General features: G+C 38.1%; 1 protein-coding gene across 5 annotated transcripts in view; it reads left to right on the top strand.

Annotated features, from left to right (window-relative positions):
- SPIRE1 (spire type actin nucleation factor 1) overlaps positions 1-17,412 on the top strand; it is a 128,456-nt gene that overhangs the window by 61,966 nt on the left and 49,078 nt on the right. For all 5 annotated transcript variants that reach the window (XM_088053727.1, XM_088053729.1, XM_088053724.1 and 2 more), the window contains one exon: positions 15,578-15,703. In XM_088053727.1, the coding sequence (XP_087909853.1) occupies positions 15,578-15,703 (126 nt within the window). The remainder of the gene's footprint in view (positions 1-15,577; positions 15,704-17,412) is intronic.

Genomic DNA, 17,412 nt, shown 5'->3' with positions numbered 1-17,412 from the left:
AGGTAGAATTTGTCATGACAGAGTTCCAGTTATTCCATTAAAAAATACAAATTTGAAAATGTGCAAAGCATTCTCTAAGAAATAATATGTCTGAAGTATCAAAGAATCTGTGTGAGCCTGCGCTGCCTAAAATATGCCCTGGAGACTAAAGCAGATCAATGAGTGTTTACTTTCACAAGGTATGTTCTGTTTGATCAGATTAATTTGAAATTCTCAGAATTCTCAGTAATGACTGGAAATCAGGGTAATGGTCAATTAACACAGTAAAGCTGTAGTGACCCATAACAAAGTATGAAAAGAGCAGAGCCACTGCTACAAAAAGGATCCATATCTTCTCTGTCCTACAGATTAACTGCAGCACTCAGCAAAGCAGTGCTGCCTGACCTGGCCAAAGCTGGAAGGATCTGCCTGCATCTCCCTCTCCAACTCTTAATGTCCCCTCTTCTCCAGGTGTTAAAACTGATAAGTGCACAGAAGGCCGTGATGGGTTTTTCAGGTTCACTGTCATCCTGGTAAAGGCAGTAGATCTGCTCAGAAAAATTAGCCGGGACAGCAGCTTGTCTTACGTTAGGATTTGGCAGTTTCATCTTGTCAGAATCATTTCTACCCATGTAGACTTGGCAGACTTGGATGTTTGTGGTGTTGCTGGTAGCTTTTTATCTCTGCAGGCTCCTTTAGCTACTTTAAAAGTGAAATTTTAGCTACTTTAAAAGCCATTCTTACACAGGCTCACATGACATCTTCTGTAGTGCCTGTAAGGTACAAGTGTTTGATTTACATTCCCTGTAATGCCAGCATCCCACAGGGGATAACCAATAAGGAATATCCAGTGTGGCTTCCCAGGAGCCCCTGTATTACTTACATTATGTATGGGATACGTATTTTAGTAGACAGGTAAACTAATGGTGACATGCAAAATTGATGGGCAGTTTCCTCATGTAGTATTATGTGTTGTAGATTCCCAGTTGCTGCACTGACTTACCAAGTTCAAAACAGCACATCAACTTATTTCTGCAGTTTTTATGTTGTGCATATGCAGTTCATTTGAAATAGGCACTGTACTTTTTCTTGTAGCTCAAGTGCTCTACAGGCATGGGAGAAGCAGGATTTGTGGGGTGGGGTAGAACTTCTTAATTAGTCTGATTTAGCTGGGGTAAAATATGTTATGCCTTCCAGGCTGAAAGAAAAGGTCCAACAGCAGAATCTGCAAGCGCTTGTCCTCTATAAATTGTGAAATCCCTAACTTCTCTGAGATGTTAGAGCCTCACAATCCATCAGCCTATTCAGGAGAGAGGTTAAGAGTAAAGGTGGCTGTGGAAGTTTTGCCTTTTCTAGTTCTTGCCGAGAAAGAAATCACGGAATATGAGTGTGCTAAGAAGTTTATCTTGCTGATAGCGATTATGTAAAAAACTATGTGCATTTCAGTTGTCAATATTGCTAGTCCAGAGTCACAATGATATAATTGCGTTGCCAAAGAAAATGGAAGCAGCATAGATGCTACAAAATTACTTAACTCCTCACAGAGGTATACTGTCCTGTAACAGCAACATGGGAAAAATAAAGAAACAGAGGGAGGGCCCTTTAATTAATCCACTGTGATCTTCTTGCTTTTGAATTATTCAAGGGGGAGCTTTGGGCTTGAGGCAAAATTTCTTATTTCAGTGCATTTATTTCAGTGCCAGTAACAGTATAAAAAGAAATTAAACATTTGGAGGAAAGTTCATAGAATTGATTTTAAAGTACCATTAATTGTCCAAAATAATAATCTCTCCTTTTATCTATGTGATTTTTTTTAGTATGCTCTTGACTACTGAGCTCCCATTATGCTATTTTCTGCCTCCCTTTGCTTAGTGTACTGTTGCATGCTGTATTTTAGAAAAATATTTAAGTGAGATAAGGCCATTTGATACAAAGAAATAAACACTGTCTGCCAGACTGTCCTGACCCCTGAAGATCCACATCTAAAAGGCAGGATATCATATTTATCCCAAAGATTGGTCTGAAGACAGGGCATGTTTTGCATTTCTTACTAAAACGTTTTTTACAGTAGGTTTTTGTTTAAAACATGTACTTCCAACATCCTTAAGTAGTATTGTAACTGAAGCACTCCTGAGAGGTAGCTTCCAAAGGATTATTGTCTGCAGGATGCATGGCCCTGAGTGTGTTTTAAGTGTTGGATTTGTAACCGTTTTTAATGAAATAACACAATGGGAAAAGCAGTATTCTTCTGGGTGATGGCTTCAGGGCACTTCTCATGTAGTTTCAGGTTTGCCTCACTGCAAACTTTGGGCCATACATTCCAAAGCTTCTGCATATGTGAGTCAGACGTGCGGAATTGTGGAGAATGATTTAAATATTTTAACCTAGCAGCCTTTCTGATAACTCACACTGATCTGTGCAGCTGAATCAAGTGGTCCCGAGAGATAAATTCCTTGAATCTACTGAGCTTGGCAGAGCATTTTCAGAAGGGAAGGTGTAGGGCAGCTGAGATGCTGCAGAAAGGTAGCAGGCATGAGAATTTGGGGATTTTATGTGAGGAGGCAAAGCAAACTGACAGCGCTTAGTAACAGCCACGAGGAGTTGTTGTTTGGAGACCCAAACTAAACCTTCTTGGGAAGAATATTTAGCTGAGGGATTGGCAAGGACAGGGAGCTCAGGGATTGTGCTAAGGGCAGGCAGCTGCACACGGTGGCAAAGCTTCATATACCACTCTCGGTTTGCTTTGTGTAAAGTCTGTAAAGAAAGCACTGGGAAGATAGTTTTCGGAAGCTTGGGTGAATGGAAAACAGGCATTTTATTGCCTCTGTGCTGAAGAGAGAACAAAACCCTTTGTTTTGTTGTTATTTATCTATTTATCTCAGAGAATCTTGATTTAAACACTGGAAAAAACAGGCATTTGTTTTGTAGTTATTGCACTCATATTGGCAGGGAAGAACATGATACTTTGGGTGATTTAAGCCAAAAGAGAGTTGTATGGTTGGGATTTTTTAGGGCAGGTTGGCTAGGTTTGGGGTTTTTTGCTTTCTCTTAGGACAAAGCAGGCTTGGAGTTGGGACAAGAAGGTCCTAATGAGCAATTGTATTTGTTTTTTCTTTTTAGCATGCCAAGATTTCTTGATGTGAGCATTAAGACCAACACTTGCTTTAAATCAGCAAATTTTCATGAAGCCAAATCTTTTTATGAACTGGTCTCTTCTCATCAATTCACATGTACCAGTCCATTATATCATACTGTTTGTAACAAGCCCCCATATATGTATTTTATGCAGTCATGTAGTCACATAGGTAGTTGTAAGATAACACTATCCTCAATCCATATTTTGAAAAGGAAAGTTTGTAAGGTGATGTTTAAAAACATGACAGTGCTAAGTGAAAAAAGTGAGCTCTAGGGTTTGTTGATTATTTTTTAAATCTTTGGTGGTAGCATGTGATATTAAAAAAAAAAAAAAAAAAGGAAAAAACTAAATCCAGGCCAGTGTCAGCAAAATTTATTAAGTCTTTTCATGTCTGGACAGAAGCAGTGTGTCATACTTAGAACTATTTTTAATGGCTCAGTGGTAAAAAAAAAAAAAACAAGGAATATATTTTCTAGGCAACACACATTTTGAAATAAAAATACTCAGTAAGTTAATTTTGTCCTTGTGTTTGCCCTTGTGTTTCATTTCTTATAAACCCATACAGAAAGTGAAGGGATTCTTGTACCTTAGCTTGATGAAGAAAGCTGGGGACAGTTCACATAAATCCTTTCAAAGTAACTTTAAAGCAGCTTTGAATGTGACAAGTGTTTAAGTGAATTATGTTGATGGACAGGTTTCATTAGTTAAAGTGATGTCATTTGGTGTCTTAAACAGTTGTCCTGATTTTTCATTCTGGGCAGTGTAACTGGAGGTCAACATGTGGTCAGCTTCACTTTGAAAGTAACCGGTGTGCTCCTTGTAAAAGGGTGATGTCAGTCCTTTTCACATTCGAGTGTGCTGGTGAGCAAAGGAGAGTGTTTATTGCAATTTTTTGACCTGGTAATGGTGCCTACTGTCTTTGGAGCCATGGCACTTTGCTGGGGACTTTCCAGTGAAGTCTGGTTGCCAGAGACACTTGGTCTCGTGCAGCTTGGTCCTTCAGCAGAAACGCTGAAGTCTGTCTGTACCAAAAATCCTTAAAAGCCACAAAAACCTTACCTTGAAACACTACAATTTGGGCTTGCTTTCCTATCTTGGAGAGAGAACATGCCTGCTCCTTCCAGGTGCTCTCCTGGTGGCCAGGGGATGGATGGCACCCATCTGCCTTCAGCTTGGCTCTGTGGTCAAGCGAGCAGGTAAGACAGGACAGGTGTTTCTGTTGTTCTGTTCACTTGCTGTTGTAAAGGTGAAACTCAGGAGGTTTGTAATCTCTGGGCAGGTATTACTTGTGCAGGGCATCGAGCAGCTGAGGGGAGATAATCAGCAAGATAACTAGACACCCCCCACAAACCTCCTTTGTCTTACATGCTTACCACAATAAAAGGATTATTAATTTTCTTTACCACTCTGGCAGATAAAGATAACCTCTCTTTGAGGGTAATTTGGCAGCTATCTAGGCCTTTTAATGAAGGTGCTGCAAGCAGAGTGGTTTCTTGGCAGCTCCTTGCTGGTGTCATGCAGAGTTTGAGGGAACTGATCCTCCTTTGTCTTCCCTGCCTCTCCCAGATTCTTCTTAAAGCTGTCTTTCTTGTGGGACACTGATGTGTACTTAAGGATACTGGCAAAAAGTACTTTAGAAACAGTTTTGTGCTTTTTGACAAGAGTGATGTTTTAAGTTATCTTTGTTGGCAGAACAATCTGTAAGCTTTAACACTCATCAGTTTCACACCAGACCCTTGATAGATGTGATGGTATGTCCTAAATTCGGTTCAGAGCTGTTGATTAACTCCAGCTGAGGCACTTTTCCAATGTCTTAGGTATGTCCCTTTAACCATTGCTATAAATTTCTATATGAAGTTGATGTTAAACTGTCTTTCATATTTCTGAAAGTAGCAATATTTGAAATAGATGTATATACCTCCATTTCTAGTTACTGTACTTTACTGTGAAGTCCTGGCTTTTAAAAATATAGCTGCTCTGAGTTTCAACCTTCAAAAGTGGTTTTATCATGCAAAATGTTAGTGTAGAAAAGAGTTGTCCAAGAGTAACAATTGGTCTTTGAGAGCATGGAGGAGAGTGCTCTACCATGATCACCGCTTTGATAACCTTACTCTCCATGGACTGAGGTCACTACAGTATTAATTACCTTCCAGAGATATAATTCCCTTTATATTTCTGCTTTAGAAGGCATTGATAGACTTATCATGTAAAGGCATCTATTTCTATGAACTTGTAGTAGATGCCTCTGCAAGTGCCAGGGATTTTAAAGGTAGCTTTGAAGTTGAAGATCTGAGCTGGGAGTTCCTGCCTGACTTGTAGAGATATATCTTTCATGATGTGTAACTGAGAACAGGTAAATAATTACCCATGGTGCAGGTCCTTAGAGTACTTGGCACAAAATAATTTAATTATTTTGAGGGCTGTGTTTGAAAACAAAGCACTCATGCAGCACTTGGCTGGAGAACTAGAAAAATGGTTTGCCTACCTCCATTTTATGTTTTTCCCTTCATATAATGAGATATTGATGAAGAGGTGGCTGGTAGCTGGGTTGTGGTGTGTGGGTTTTTTTTATTGTTGGGGTTTTTTTCCTATTTTTTTTTCCCTGAACTATTCTCTGTTGAGGACACATCCCTTTTAGTAAGGAACATACTTGTTTCTACAAGGTTCCTTCTCAGATAAGAGTGGTAAGACTTATCTGATATGGTTGAAATAACCGAAAGTGCAAAATTATTTTATGCTAATTGAAAGCAAGGTAATAAGGGTTGGAAAGATTCTTCAAATACTTGAAACTATATGTATGTTTTCCAATGCATTTTTTTCTGAATGTGCAAGTAAATTCATTTCCAAAAGAATGCTCAGCATTTGAAAGTACAAGGAGGTTTATTTGAAAATACAACAAACTGTGCTTGGTTCTGCAGTCAGGTGCATGGGTTGGGCTACTTCTACAAGCGGCATATTTTGAAAAAAACAAAATAATTGTGAGAAAGAACAGCCAAGCCATAAGGAGGAGGAATAAATGTTCCTGTATCCTCTTTATTAGCAAGAGACAATCTCTCCTGCTCTCCGTCTTTGGGTTCCCATCTTATGCTGAGGTCTGTGTTGTTCATCTCTTTTGGAAGCAAAGACTCATTGCTCTCCCCTCCAAGAAGTCATGACGTGAGAAAATGAATATATTTTAAGATTGCAGCAAGAGGTCAGCCCTTAAAATGTACTAGAATCTTCACAGTCTTCTACTTAGAAATAATGAGGATTGTATTTTGTATTTATTCCTATGAGTTCAGGACCTAAGATTTCAAGAAAACTATCAATTATTTTAAGATTCTTAATAATTCACTACAGCTGTCCATCCTAAATGTTTATATTGAGACCAAGAGCTTTTGAGCAGATAGACGTGCAAATGGACCAAAAGAGCAGGGAAAAATATGCTGTAGCATCATATGTGATTTGGTCAGTGATGGCTTTGATCCAGAATTTTTTTTATTTTCCATATCAAAAAAGATTCCTGACCAGTGGGCTTTGCATTGACCTCACCTTCAGTGATGAAAATAAAATTCATAATTCCTAATATCACAAGGGACAAAGAATATGTGCAGGCATGGACTGCAAGGCTTTGACACAGCCCCAGCAGCACAACTACAGCCCCCACAAAGCAGACTCAGCACAGTTTGGGATACAGGAACCGGCCTTGAATACTTGACAGAGTGGTGCTTTTACTCCTGTTGCTGCCAATGGCAAGAAACACATGGAGGCAAAGTGAAGCAGCAAAGTTGTCTTTCCTTCGAGCCTCTGAGCATTCAGGGCACTATAAACACCATCTGCAGTCCCTACAGGTGGTTAATCCCATCTATGTACAGGGAGTATGTCAAAGTCATTGGCTCCAGGTAATTCAATTTCTAGTAATTGCTATACTGGAGACAATTTCTAGGAATGAAGTGTGTGTAAGGAAAAGGACAAAAAAGGGCATCACTACTACAAACAGAGAGAACTGAGGAGAAAATAGCGCCTTTAAAGTGCTGCTTTATCGGATATCTATTCTTATTGAATAAGCAAGGATATGTATTTGAATCAAAATTATTTAATCAATTTAATCAATAAATTGTTGGTTAAATAATTTTGTTCATACCTATCTTAGAATAGCATGTTTAACATTTATGTAACTGATATGCTTGATAAGACAATTGCAATGTTGATTCAGTGGCTATAAATTTTAAGAGAAAAGTGTTAAGCATACTTGCCTGGAAGAAGAAGAGAAAGAATTTTTCTGTAGGCCTTTTTCATGTAATCAGGGTTCCAAGACCTGATTTCCCTCACAAAGATACTACAAATAAGGAGTAGGCATACTTGAAGGAGTAGAAAAGCTTTCCACACATTGAGGTCTAATAGAAGCAAAATGAGACTGGTTAGAAGGTACTCGATTTTTTTCATAGGGAGTGAAGTTTAAAAGCTTTTTATGCTTAGTAATGCTGGCTGTTTGGTTATGTGGCTGGAAATCTGTTTTTTGGATAGGAATAAAAAAGTCATGCTTCAGGACAAAACATGAAAGCAAATTATTATTATTATTATTATTATTATTATTATTATTATTATTATTATTATGCCCACTGAGAGAAGTTTCTGCACTTTACATAAAAACAAACAAGCTTCCCACACATACATACACATACTTTAAAGCTTTGTATGTGAACTGTAAATTGCTGCTATGGAAAGTGCATGCTTTTATTTTAGTTGATATATTTTAATTGCATTTTAAGTGGCTCATGAATAAACTGCCTAACATTAATATATTGTCTCTTAGTTAGAAAGTATACAAGCATCTGAACTGTGTAGTGATGAGATTGATGGGCATTATTCAAAAGCTGAGAGATACAGCCTCTCTTCTGCAGTACTCTCTCCTTACTTTTCTAAGTGTGTCAGTGTGATTTGGTTTCTGATTTGAGGGTCATTCCCCCACATTTTGTGGTACCTTTTAATAAAATTGTTTTCTCATTTAAACTGCTTGAAAACTTCACTCTTTTCTACTGTTTTTCTTGAGATACTCTGGTTTTCTTTAAGCAGCAGCCTGGGTGTAATTAGTGCTTTATCTGCTTGTGTGGGGTCTTGGGGAGAGGGGAAGAAAGAAGGGTTTCCGTCCTGCCTCATTCTCTGCTGCGTATGCCAAGCATCCTGGTACAAAACCAACTCTTGTCTCTTCTCCTGACAGAAGAGTAATTCTATAGTAGCAGAAGGCACCCTCCAGCCCTAAGAGGGCCTGAGCAACATGGTAGACAAACATACAAAATGGCACTACAGGGGTGCAGCTCTTTGCTAGCAGTTGTTCAGGCCTAAACTATTTAATAATGTGAAGGGTGGTTCCACAGCTTAATGGGCTGTTAGCTAAATAACTACAGGTAGCCTGTGAATATGCACAGTCACTCCCCTTCTCCTTTAATTATCCAGTTTTATCATGTTTTCCCATCTACGCCTCTACTCTGCTTTTGAAGCTGGTTTTCTTACCCAGATGCTTGCTTCTCATCCTTTACTCTGCTGCTCTGGCATGAAATGCAGATGTGTGAGTGGTACAGATGAGAGCTGCCCAATGAGCTCTTGTCTACTTGTGAAGCAGAGAGCTTTAGAAAACAATTGTTGGCTGACAGGGTACCTAGTGGTTTTGCTAAATGTTGCAGGGATTGACATTTCATGTAAAAAAAAAAAAAAGGGAAAATATAAATGGTAGGTTTTCTCCCTTACCCATGAATAATCCCATTGATGTTCCACTGAATAGTCAAAGAACGAGAACTAGCAAATTCAGATTACTGCATATTTATATTATTAATTCCTCCATTATTCTGCTAAGAAACAACAGAGCACAGTTTCTCTGAAACTAAGAGAGAATGCAGAATTGGTTTTCACTTAATTGGCTCTTTTGAAACAAGTCTCTTTGAGAAGCAGGATGTTATTAGTCCACTGTGCAAAGACAGTGTAACAATACACCTAACACATAATCCAGAAACAGCTATATGCGGGGGGCTGTATTTGAGGGGTGAAAATACCCTCGTAGCTTTCAAGTAGAAATGAAAATTTATACAAATGCAGCTTTGTCAAGAAGTATGCACTAGCACATAAAAATAGTCATTGAAAACTTAATATCAAAATGTCCAGTGGAAATAATCATTGTGTCAAAAAACATAGGTTGACTTTCATTTAAAATCTGTTTTAAAATAGTCAAGGTCTTTCTTCATTCTTAGAAAGCTAATAAAGAGTGAGAATAGGGTTCACTGAGCATGAAAAATATGGGATTTGGCTTAAAAATTGAGATGTAGTTAGTAACGTATAATGAAGTTTGCTTTCCTTTTCCTAACACAAGTCTAAGTTTTAAGTACTTTCAAAAGTGTTTGTAATGATGTTAAGTATTTGTAAGACTCATTTACCTAAAGATGGTATCATATAAATGTAACAGATTGCAAATTATCTTCACTTTTACTTGTCTGTTGTTGGGTAAGGTTCAAGTTTATAGGTGAGACAGTTCAGTGAGATTTTAGTCTTGCAGATGCCTTCTATTGAAATTTTATCAAGATTCTTTATCAAGATTCTGCTTAAATTCAGCCTAATGGCATGGAATAGTAGTTAAAACTCTTCCAATAGTAGTGTCGTGATAAGATTTTCAGAAAGAAAATGAGTCATGGTTCTCAGCGCCTCAATGCAATTGATACCTGAAGGAAACAGAGTTAGGACAGATATTCTGTTCAGGAGCAAATAGTGGAAGGGAGTCCTTAACTGTGCACCAGTTTCATCCTCGACATTTTGGATCTGTGTGTTTCGCTTTGTGTTTCTAAAGCAAGGACAGCATACGAAACCTCACAACAGCATTTTCCAGCACAGTCTACCCACATGACAAGCGTCTTTCAATTTTACTTCCAGGCTGACTTAAGTTTTGACTCAGGAGGGCATTTGTAAACATTTGTTAGTCCATTCCTGTCTGACATTTCAGCATATATATATAAATAATTTTCTCAAAGCCTTTAATCCTTAGACTTTGCAAAGCAGAGGGTAGTTAGAGATGACAGTAACGATTATCTGATACAGACAAGTGGACATTTCTTTAAGGATCAAGATCCTATGCAAAGCAGTGTTTTCAGTCCTTGCATCATCCAATTTCCATTTGCAGTTTTGGCTTTAATTTCAGCAGCTTCCTTGTTGTGTCCTTTTCACAGTCATGAAAGAGAGAAACAACCAAGGCCACTATTTCTTCAAATTATACCCATTATTGCTAAATGCAATAGCTTTGCTGCTGCATTTGCAGTTTTATACTAGAAAGGAAAATCAGTAAAGAAAATTTATTATTTATTAAATCATTTTATGGGGAGGATCACTTAAAACATTAAATTTGGAAACTGTGAAAGTAGAGAACTGTGTAGTACTTCCCTTGTCCACCCCAAAGCGATTATCAAAACAAATACCAGCACAAGGGAAGGCCTTACCAGAGTGTTGGAGAACACTTAAATACCAAGGTAGATGTGCTTGGTACTAGCAATTTGCTTCAATTTCCACAAAACCTACCTTTTCCTTGAGGTGTGCAAAATTAACTAGGAGCGCACATGTCAAGCAATTGGCTATTCCATGGCACTTGCAAAAGATCATTTAAAATATCAGTTAAAAAGTTACAAAACTATTGCAGGTGAAGAGTAATTTTCTGTGAATACTTCCTATATTTTCTGTTAATTTAGTTTGTGGATTAATAGCTAACTCTGCTCCCATCCCTTTTGTCTTACTGCAGTCTTTATTCAGTAATATTCCCCTAACATCCTTATCAGAGGGATCAGGCAGTCCTTGGTCCACTGCAGTTACAAGTAGCAGAGCCAGGGGTAAATCTCTGCCTGGAATGTCTGAGAGAGCAGCTCTGAAGTGCTGGGAAGCAGTTCAGAGCTCCCATGGCTCCAAATGGCTCCAAGGTGTTGTGAAAGCAACCTCAAAACTTGTACTTTGCCTAAGTTGTGGGTATATGCACAGGGCTGGTCCTAGCAGGCAGAAACAAACTCATGACAAAACACTTATTCCTGTGAACATCCCATCCCTCAAGATCATTCTGGTAATTCAAGCAACATGCTTGGTTGAATTTTACAAATATGCAGGTATTGTCTTGGTAAGATTTCTCTGGTAAGGCATATGGCTCCTTGAAGTTCATATTCATATGAAGAAGGATATATATGAAAACAAAAGCCTAATCATAAACTCTAGTTTATCTTCATGGAGATAAAATTTTTCAGAAAATAGGCTTGTCTTGAAAAGGCATCTCAAGCTGAGATTATTTTGTGAACCTGCTGCAGTACCATACTGCAAAGGAAGAGGCAAATACCTAGTACACTTGCGTGTTCAGTGATCTGTTGGTTAAAGTAATTTCTTCTTGTTGCTTAAGAAAAAGTACATCTTTTAAGTCTTTGTTAATACTCCAAGGCTTTCAAAACACTTAACAAGCCTGGCATTTGCAGGCTGGTAATATGTTTTGCATAATATCAATGGCCTGTCTTTGTGGCCCATGGGAAAAAGAAATCCTTTTCTTCTTTGTGGTGCATTCATACAGGCCCTCTGCCCAAGATAATTACAAGTGGAAACACTTTTTGTCTTCTGAAACCTTGATTCCAGCAGCCCAGGTGTTTTGATGAAGTTTCCAGTATATATCTAGCCAAAACGGTTTTGCGAAACTTAGCTTAGTTGTATTTTTTGTAACTTTATGTAGGCCTTGCTGGAATATATTCAAACAAATGCAAGAAATGCTGTTTGATCTCTTCAGATGGTTAAATTGTGATTCCTCTTAGCACTGCTTTGGCTTGGTGCACCCTGTTTCCTAGTCAACTGAGGATGAAGTTGGAGGAGCTGGCAAGGCTATGATATTTACATAATGCCTTTTTTTCCTGTGAACCCTAAATGTGGATGGAAACAGCCTCTAATCTTCTTAGTGATCTAAGCAAAGATTGAATGCTTTGGGTCAAGCTGGGGTTTTGGATAGGCTCAATTAGGAAAAAAAAAAAATTCAGAAATCCCAGCTCTTCACAATGATTGCAAATGGAAATATTTACAGACTGAGCTAGTTAATGTTTCAGTAGTAGATAATATTTTTATTATTTCACCAGTTTGCAAAGACCACATAATCTGTTTTGAGCCATACTTTTTGAGACATCTTGGAAGCAGAACAAACAGCCCTTGTATTGAGCTCTGGACACTGTTCGAGTTCATTCCCCTTAGGGTAGTTTAAAGTTTATCATGAGGGATGAAAATACAAGTGTCAGGTTAAGCATACAACCTCAAAATGACTGGAAAAGACTGCATATGTGATCTTAATCCATCTTGCACCACTACCACTATGACATAGTAAGAAGAGGAGTTTATTAGGTGGCTGTCCTTTCATATCTCACTTATTAAAATATACTGACTGATTTTTGTTGTGTGTTACAGTAACATAGCTTTTCAAACACTGCTACAATAAACTTAAATATTTTAAATTTTTTAAAGTAGTTTAATATCCTGAACTCAGGCTAGAAGTGACATTTCATACTTGATTTGCTTTGCCTGCCTAGATTTTGTGATATTTTTTCATGCAGAAGTTACAGCTTGTCAGGCATTCTGAACCAATGTGCAAGTACAATACACTACAATGAAGGGCGGAAAAAAAAATCAGCCTCTCCTATTTACATTTTCCTTTTTCTTCAGGTTTACCTTCCCTAATCCAAAAAATTCATGTTGAGTTGTTTGACTTAATATTACCAGAAGGAGTTTTATTATGTAATGCATTTTCACATAATATAAGATCACTCAGAGACTGATTTTTCAGAACATGAAAGTTAATAGGAGCTGCTGGCCCTCTTTTAAGACCTGCAGCCTAGCGTTTGCAAAGCAAATGGTGAGGTTTTATGTGATTCCTTTTGTAACTTAAGTTCAGCAGCAGGCTTTTTTTTTTTTTGCCTTTTTTTTTCCTTTAGTTTGTGTTCAGTAATAGAATCAGTATTACAACCGTTCCCTGCTTGAACTTGTCACCACTGCATTTCATTAACTTTCTCAATATTTGATGCAAATTGTTTCTAATTAACATGCCTGTGAATAAAGAAAAAAAGGATTCTCAAAAACCTGTGTGCAGTCTGTATAATAATAAAATTTTATTCTCAGCTATGAAGACTTTAATTTTATGACCTTTTTCAAAATTGTTGTTGCTATTATTTTTATTCTTGTAATACTGTATTTTAGAATGAAACCCTTTTATCTGTATTATAATTAATAATCAGAAAATTAAAACATAGTAAGGCAAGTAAGAACATGATTCATTATTGAGAAAAAAGAACACAACCAAATCAGAACTGGTCTGATGATCTAATATTTTCATTAAGGGAAATGTTTAGTAGATTCTGTCTTTTTTGGTATGTGCTATCATTATTGCACACATTAGGAGTGCGTCTGTTTTGGTTTTCTTCCCTTTATCTTAAAATGAGATGATCCAATTTGTTAAAAAGGAGGGGAAAAAAAAGAGGGAAAAGGAAAAAAAGCAGGGGGTGGTGGGGTGGGGGGGGGGAAGGGAGGCATATGTCATCTATGTCCTTGTGATTATCCAGAAATAAATTTTGTCCATCCACTGTAAAACAGCATAAAATTTGAAGTGTAGGGATCAAGGGCAATTTCATGAACATGGCTGCCTTGCATTTCCTATGTGGAAGGAAAATATATAGTAAGGAATAAAAAGATACATATATATAAACTTCCCATGTGTATATTCTTTTTTATAACTAAAAGGAGATAAATACATAGGGGTGCATAATCAGAACAGGATATTGCAGGAGTCCAAATTGTGCTTGTAGAAGTTTGTTAAAGGAGTTGACCAAATCTGACCACTGAGCTCTGTATTGTTATTCTAATGGGAAGAAATAAAAGATAGCAAGGGGCCTATGGCCTCAGAGAGCAACTTGTCAGTGAGATTGAGGCAGTCTAAATCTGACTGTACCCAAACACAATTGTTCAGCCCTTCCTCCTTTTTACCACCCTGGCAGCACGTTCTCCCTGCTCCTTTTTGCCTTCACTTCTGTAAGTTTGTCCATGCCATGAAGAGTAATTGTCTCCTACTCCACTTCCTTCACATTGTTAATTTTTGTCTGAGTGAGTAATCCTCTCTGAGTTAGGGCACGAACTGCTGTGCCAGCATAAGGGTATCCGTGGATTTGTACAGCTGGAGGCCACAGGACCACACCTTTTAGTGGCAGTATGGATTTAAATCAAATGGAAGGCAATATGGAAAAGCAGCCTGAGCTTTACATGCATCGTGCCCCTTGTAACCACAGCGTTCACTGTAATAACAGGAGAGATTTAGACAAGTATGCCACTAGGCTAATTAAGGGCTCTTCTGCTAAAGAGGCTTTTGTCTCAAGCTTTAGTTGTCGAGATCTGAATGTAGCTATATATATAAAAAATAATTACTATACAACTACAGAAACAAGACAAATTTTAAGGCCTTGATTAAGACTTTATTTTATTTTTACGTATACACCAGTATGATACTGGTATGATACTGAACTGCTGATATGGGTACTCAAGTTTCAGCTTTGGGATATTTTTAATTTAAAAGTGTTTAGGAAACAAATTACAGATGTTATTCTGTCTGTTTTCAGCTGATATTTCCATGAACATCATATTCATTAATCTGGATGTCACTCAGACCATTCAGGCTCTCAGTTTGAAATGTGAAGGCTGGTTTCAGTGAAACTCCTCTTGTTGGAAATGGGAGCTGCATGTTTTACTCTAAAAGCAATGCTGGACTGACTGTTCATTAGTAATTGTGAATAAGTATTAGTGATTTGAGTATGCAAGTTAAGTGTACATGGAAACACCTATAGGGTTCCTTTGCATTAGCTATGCCTGTGTTTGGAAATGTTCATGAATGTCTGAGGTCAAGCAATAACCTGTTCTTCCATAGCTCTTGCTGGTTTTTAAAATCTTTGTGCTGCTTGAAATAAGTCTGATCAGAGTTTCAGCTTGATGATTACACTGTACTTTTTTCTTGCTTCACCTTCTATCCTTTCATAAACTAGTAGGGATACAGTTCTCTTCCACATTCATAGGAATACTTAACACTTTCTGTTAAAGCTGGTTTGAATTAAGTATGCTTTCCCAAAATTTGCTACTGCAAAGTGGCTTGTTTTCACAATTATGACAATTATGTCAAATTACATTGTTCCTCTTTTTTTTTTGTTATGAAAGGCAGTGTCTTGGTTTTCCAGAACATGGTCTGCCAGTCCCCTTACCATTCCTATAGTACTCTTCTCATAAAACAAATAGGAACAGAAGATTTAGAAAATACACCTCAATTCCTGGCTAAACTGAAATATCTCATGGATGCTTGTGCCCTTCATATTTGGTTGCATTCACTTTCATGTTATCTCATGCTCTGTAGCATTAATGAAAGCAATTGGGCATTGTTTTGATCTTGCTATTTATTTTTCTCCCTAGCTGTGTGCTGCCCACCTGCCAACCCGATCAGAGGCACCCAACCACTATCAAGCAGTGTGTCGGGCTCTGTTTGCCGAAACAATGGAGCTCTACACTTTCCTGGCCAAAATTAAAAGTGCAAAAGAGGTAAGCTGTCTGAGAAGGTTTTCTGCTTTTGAGCTCATCACCATGTGAATTTGGCTTACAAAATCACTTCTGTACACAGCCAGTAGGGAATGTCAAATGCTTGAGGAGAGAATCTGTAGTTTTCAGGGAGTACACTTCTTCAGCTGAGGCTCTTTTTTAATTTTGGCCTGTAACAATTGACATCCCACAGAATTTGTTATTAATTGTGACTAGTCTATTTGGGAGTAAAACAGAGGATTTTCTTACAGGGTAACACATTACATATATGTACCCATTCCTGCATGCATGTGCAATACATTTGAGTCTAAACTCCTCTCTGGTGTTTCAGGGGTCTTATGAAGTGTCAGATTTTTGCCTGTTCTTCCTCAGCTCCTTCCCATGAGGGAATTCTCTTTGCTGAGTACCATCTGAGATTCTTCTTGCTCGTATTTTGTCTCCAGTCAGCAGCTTCTCTTACCTTTTGTTGTATGATTGATTTGTTGTCTGTCCCATAGGTTTCACAGGAGAGCCAACGTTAAAAATAGAAACATTTTCCCCTTCAGGTCACAGTGCTTATGTTCACTGTCTGTTTGGCTGTTATTGTTGGCTGAAAGGCCATCCTGTGAACCATTGCAATTAACGGGTCTGGCTGAAGAGTGATTTTAAGGATGATATTTACTGCAGATCATTTCAGTGATCTGGCCTGCAGGGTGGCCCTGTGAACAATTGTGTTAAAACAGTCTGGGTGCTGGTAACATTGGAAAACTGGTGGGTGTAGGGAAGGGCAGGAGGGGAAACTCATTTTTCAAAGCTGGTTTCTTCACCAAAGCAAACTTATCAAGTAGCAATGCTTTCATAATTTTTTTTGCTTAATAAATCCCTGAAGGGTTTTCTTTTCTTTTGTAAGTCAAGATCTACAGTACCTTTGAAAAGCAGGATAAGATTTTACAGGCTGACCTAAAAAATTTGCTGCTGAAAGAAGCAGAGTTGTTCCACCCACGCACATGTACTCCCACGGTTTTCCTTCTTCTGGTTCTAGGGAACAAATGCAATAAATATCAAGCAAAAGAAAAAAATAAAGGAGCTATTCCTTGTCAGGTTAATGAGTTGAATCGGCTCAATAAAGGGTCAGATGAGCCTCAGAGCAGCACAAGAGAGCTTTTTTCATGCTCATGGTGGAAGATGCAAACTAGTCAGAGACATAAGGGACTGCTGCTCTTTCCTTCCTTCCGGAGATACATCATCCAAGAGGGAGAATCCTTCTGAGATGTTTTTCAGCTGCACAGGGTCACACTTCATCTCCACTTCTACTCCAGTCCTATTCAAACTGAAAGCAATTTTTAAACTGAAGCAGTGTCATACAAAGATAATTTTGACAATATCAGCATGGCTAAAGAGCCACATGTTTTCTGAAGTGCCTGTGTTATGGGACATCTGCATCCAATGCCCCTGATACAGGGAGCACTCAGGATACAAGATCTCCATGCTAAAGCTGTCTCCCAAACCTTGATATCAATAATTTCACATCTTGGCTTTTAACTACTGGATGTATTAACTGAGTGACCTGTGCTGGAAACACCTCACTCAACAGCTGTTGCAAAGTCCATGTTGAGGCTCAAAAATAACACCCCTTCAGAGTTCTTCTTTCTGCTCAGAAAGGAATTGTTTCCAGTAGTTCTCAAACACCTTGGCCACAGTGAGCAGTAATAGGGCATCTTTGTTGTCAAAGT

Source organism: Pseudopodoces humilis, chromosome 1 (assembly GCF_049639895.1).
Source record: "Pseudopodoces humilis isolate 2021_Gansu_Grassland_sample_001 chromosome 1, ASM4963989v1, whole genome shotgun sequence".
Taxonomy (NCBI): domain Eukaryota; kingdom Metazoa; phylum Chordata; class Aves; order Passeriformes; family Paridae; genus Pseudopodoces; species Pseudopodoces humilis.
Note: the sequence above shows the minus strand (reverse complement) of the source record. Positions and strands in the feature narration are given on the sequence as shown.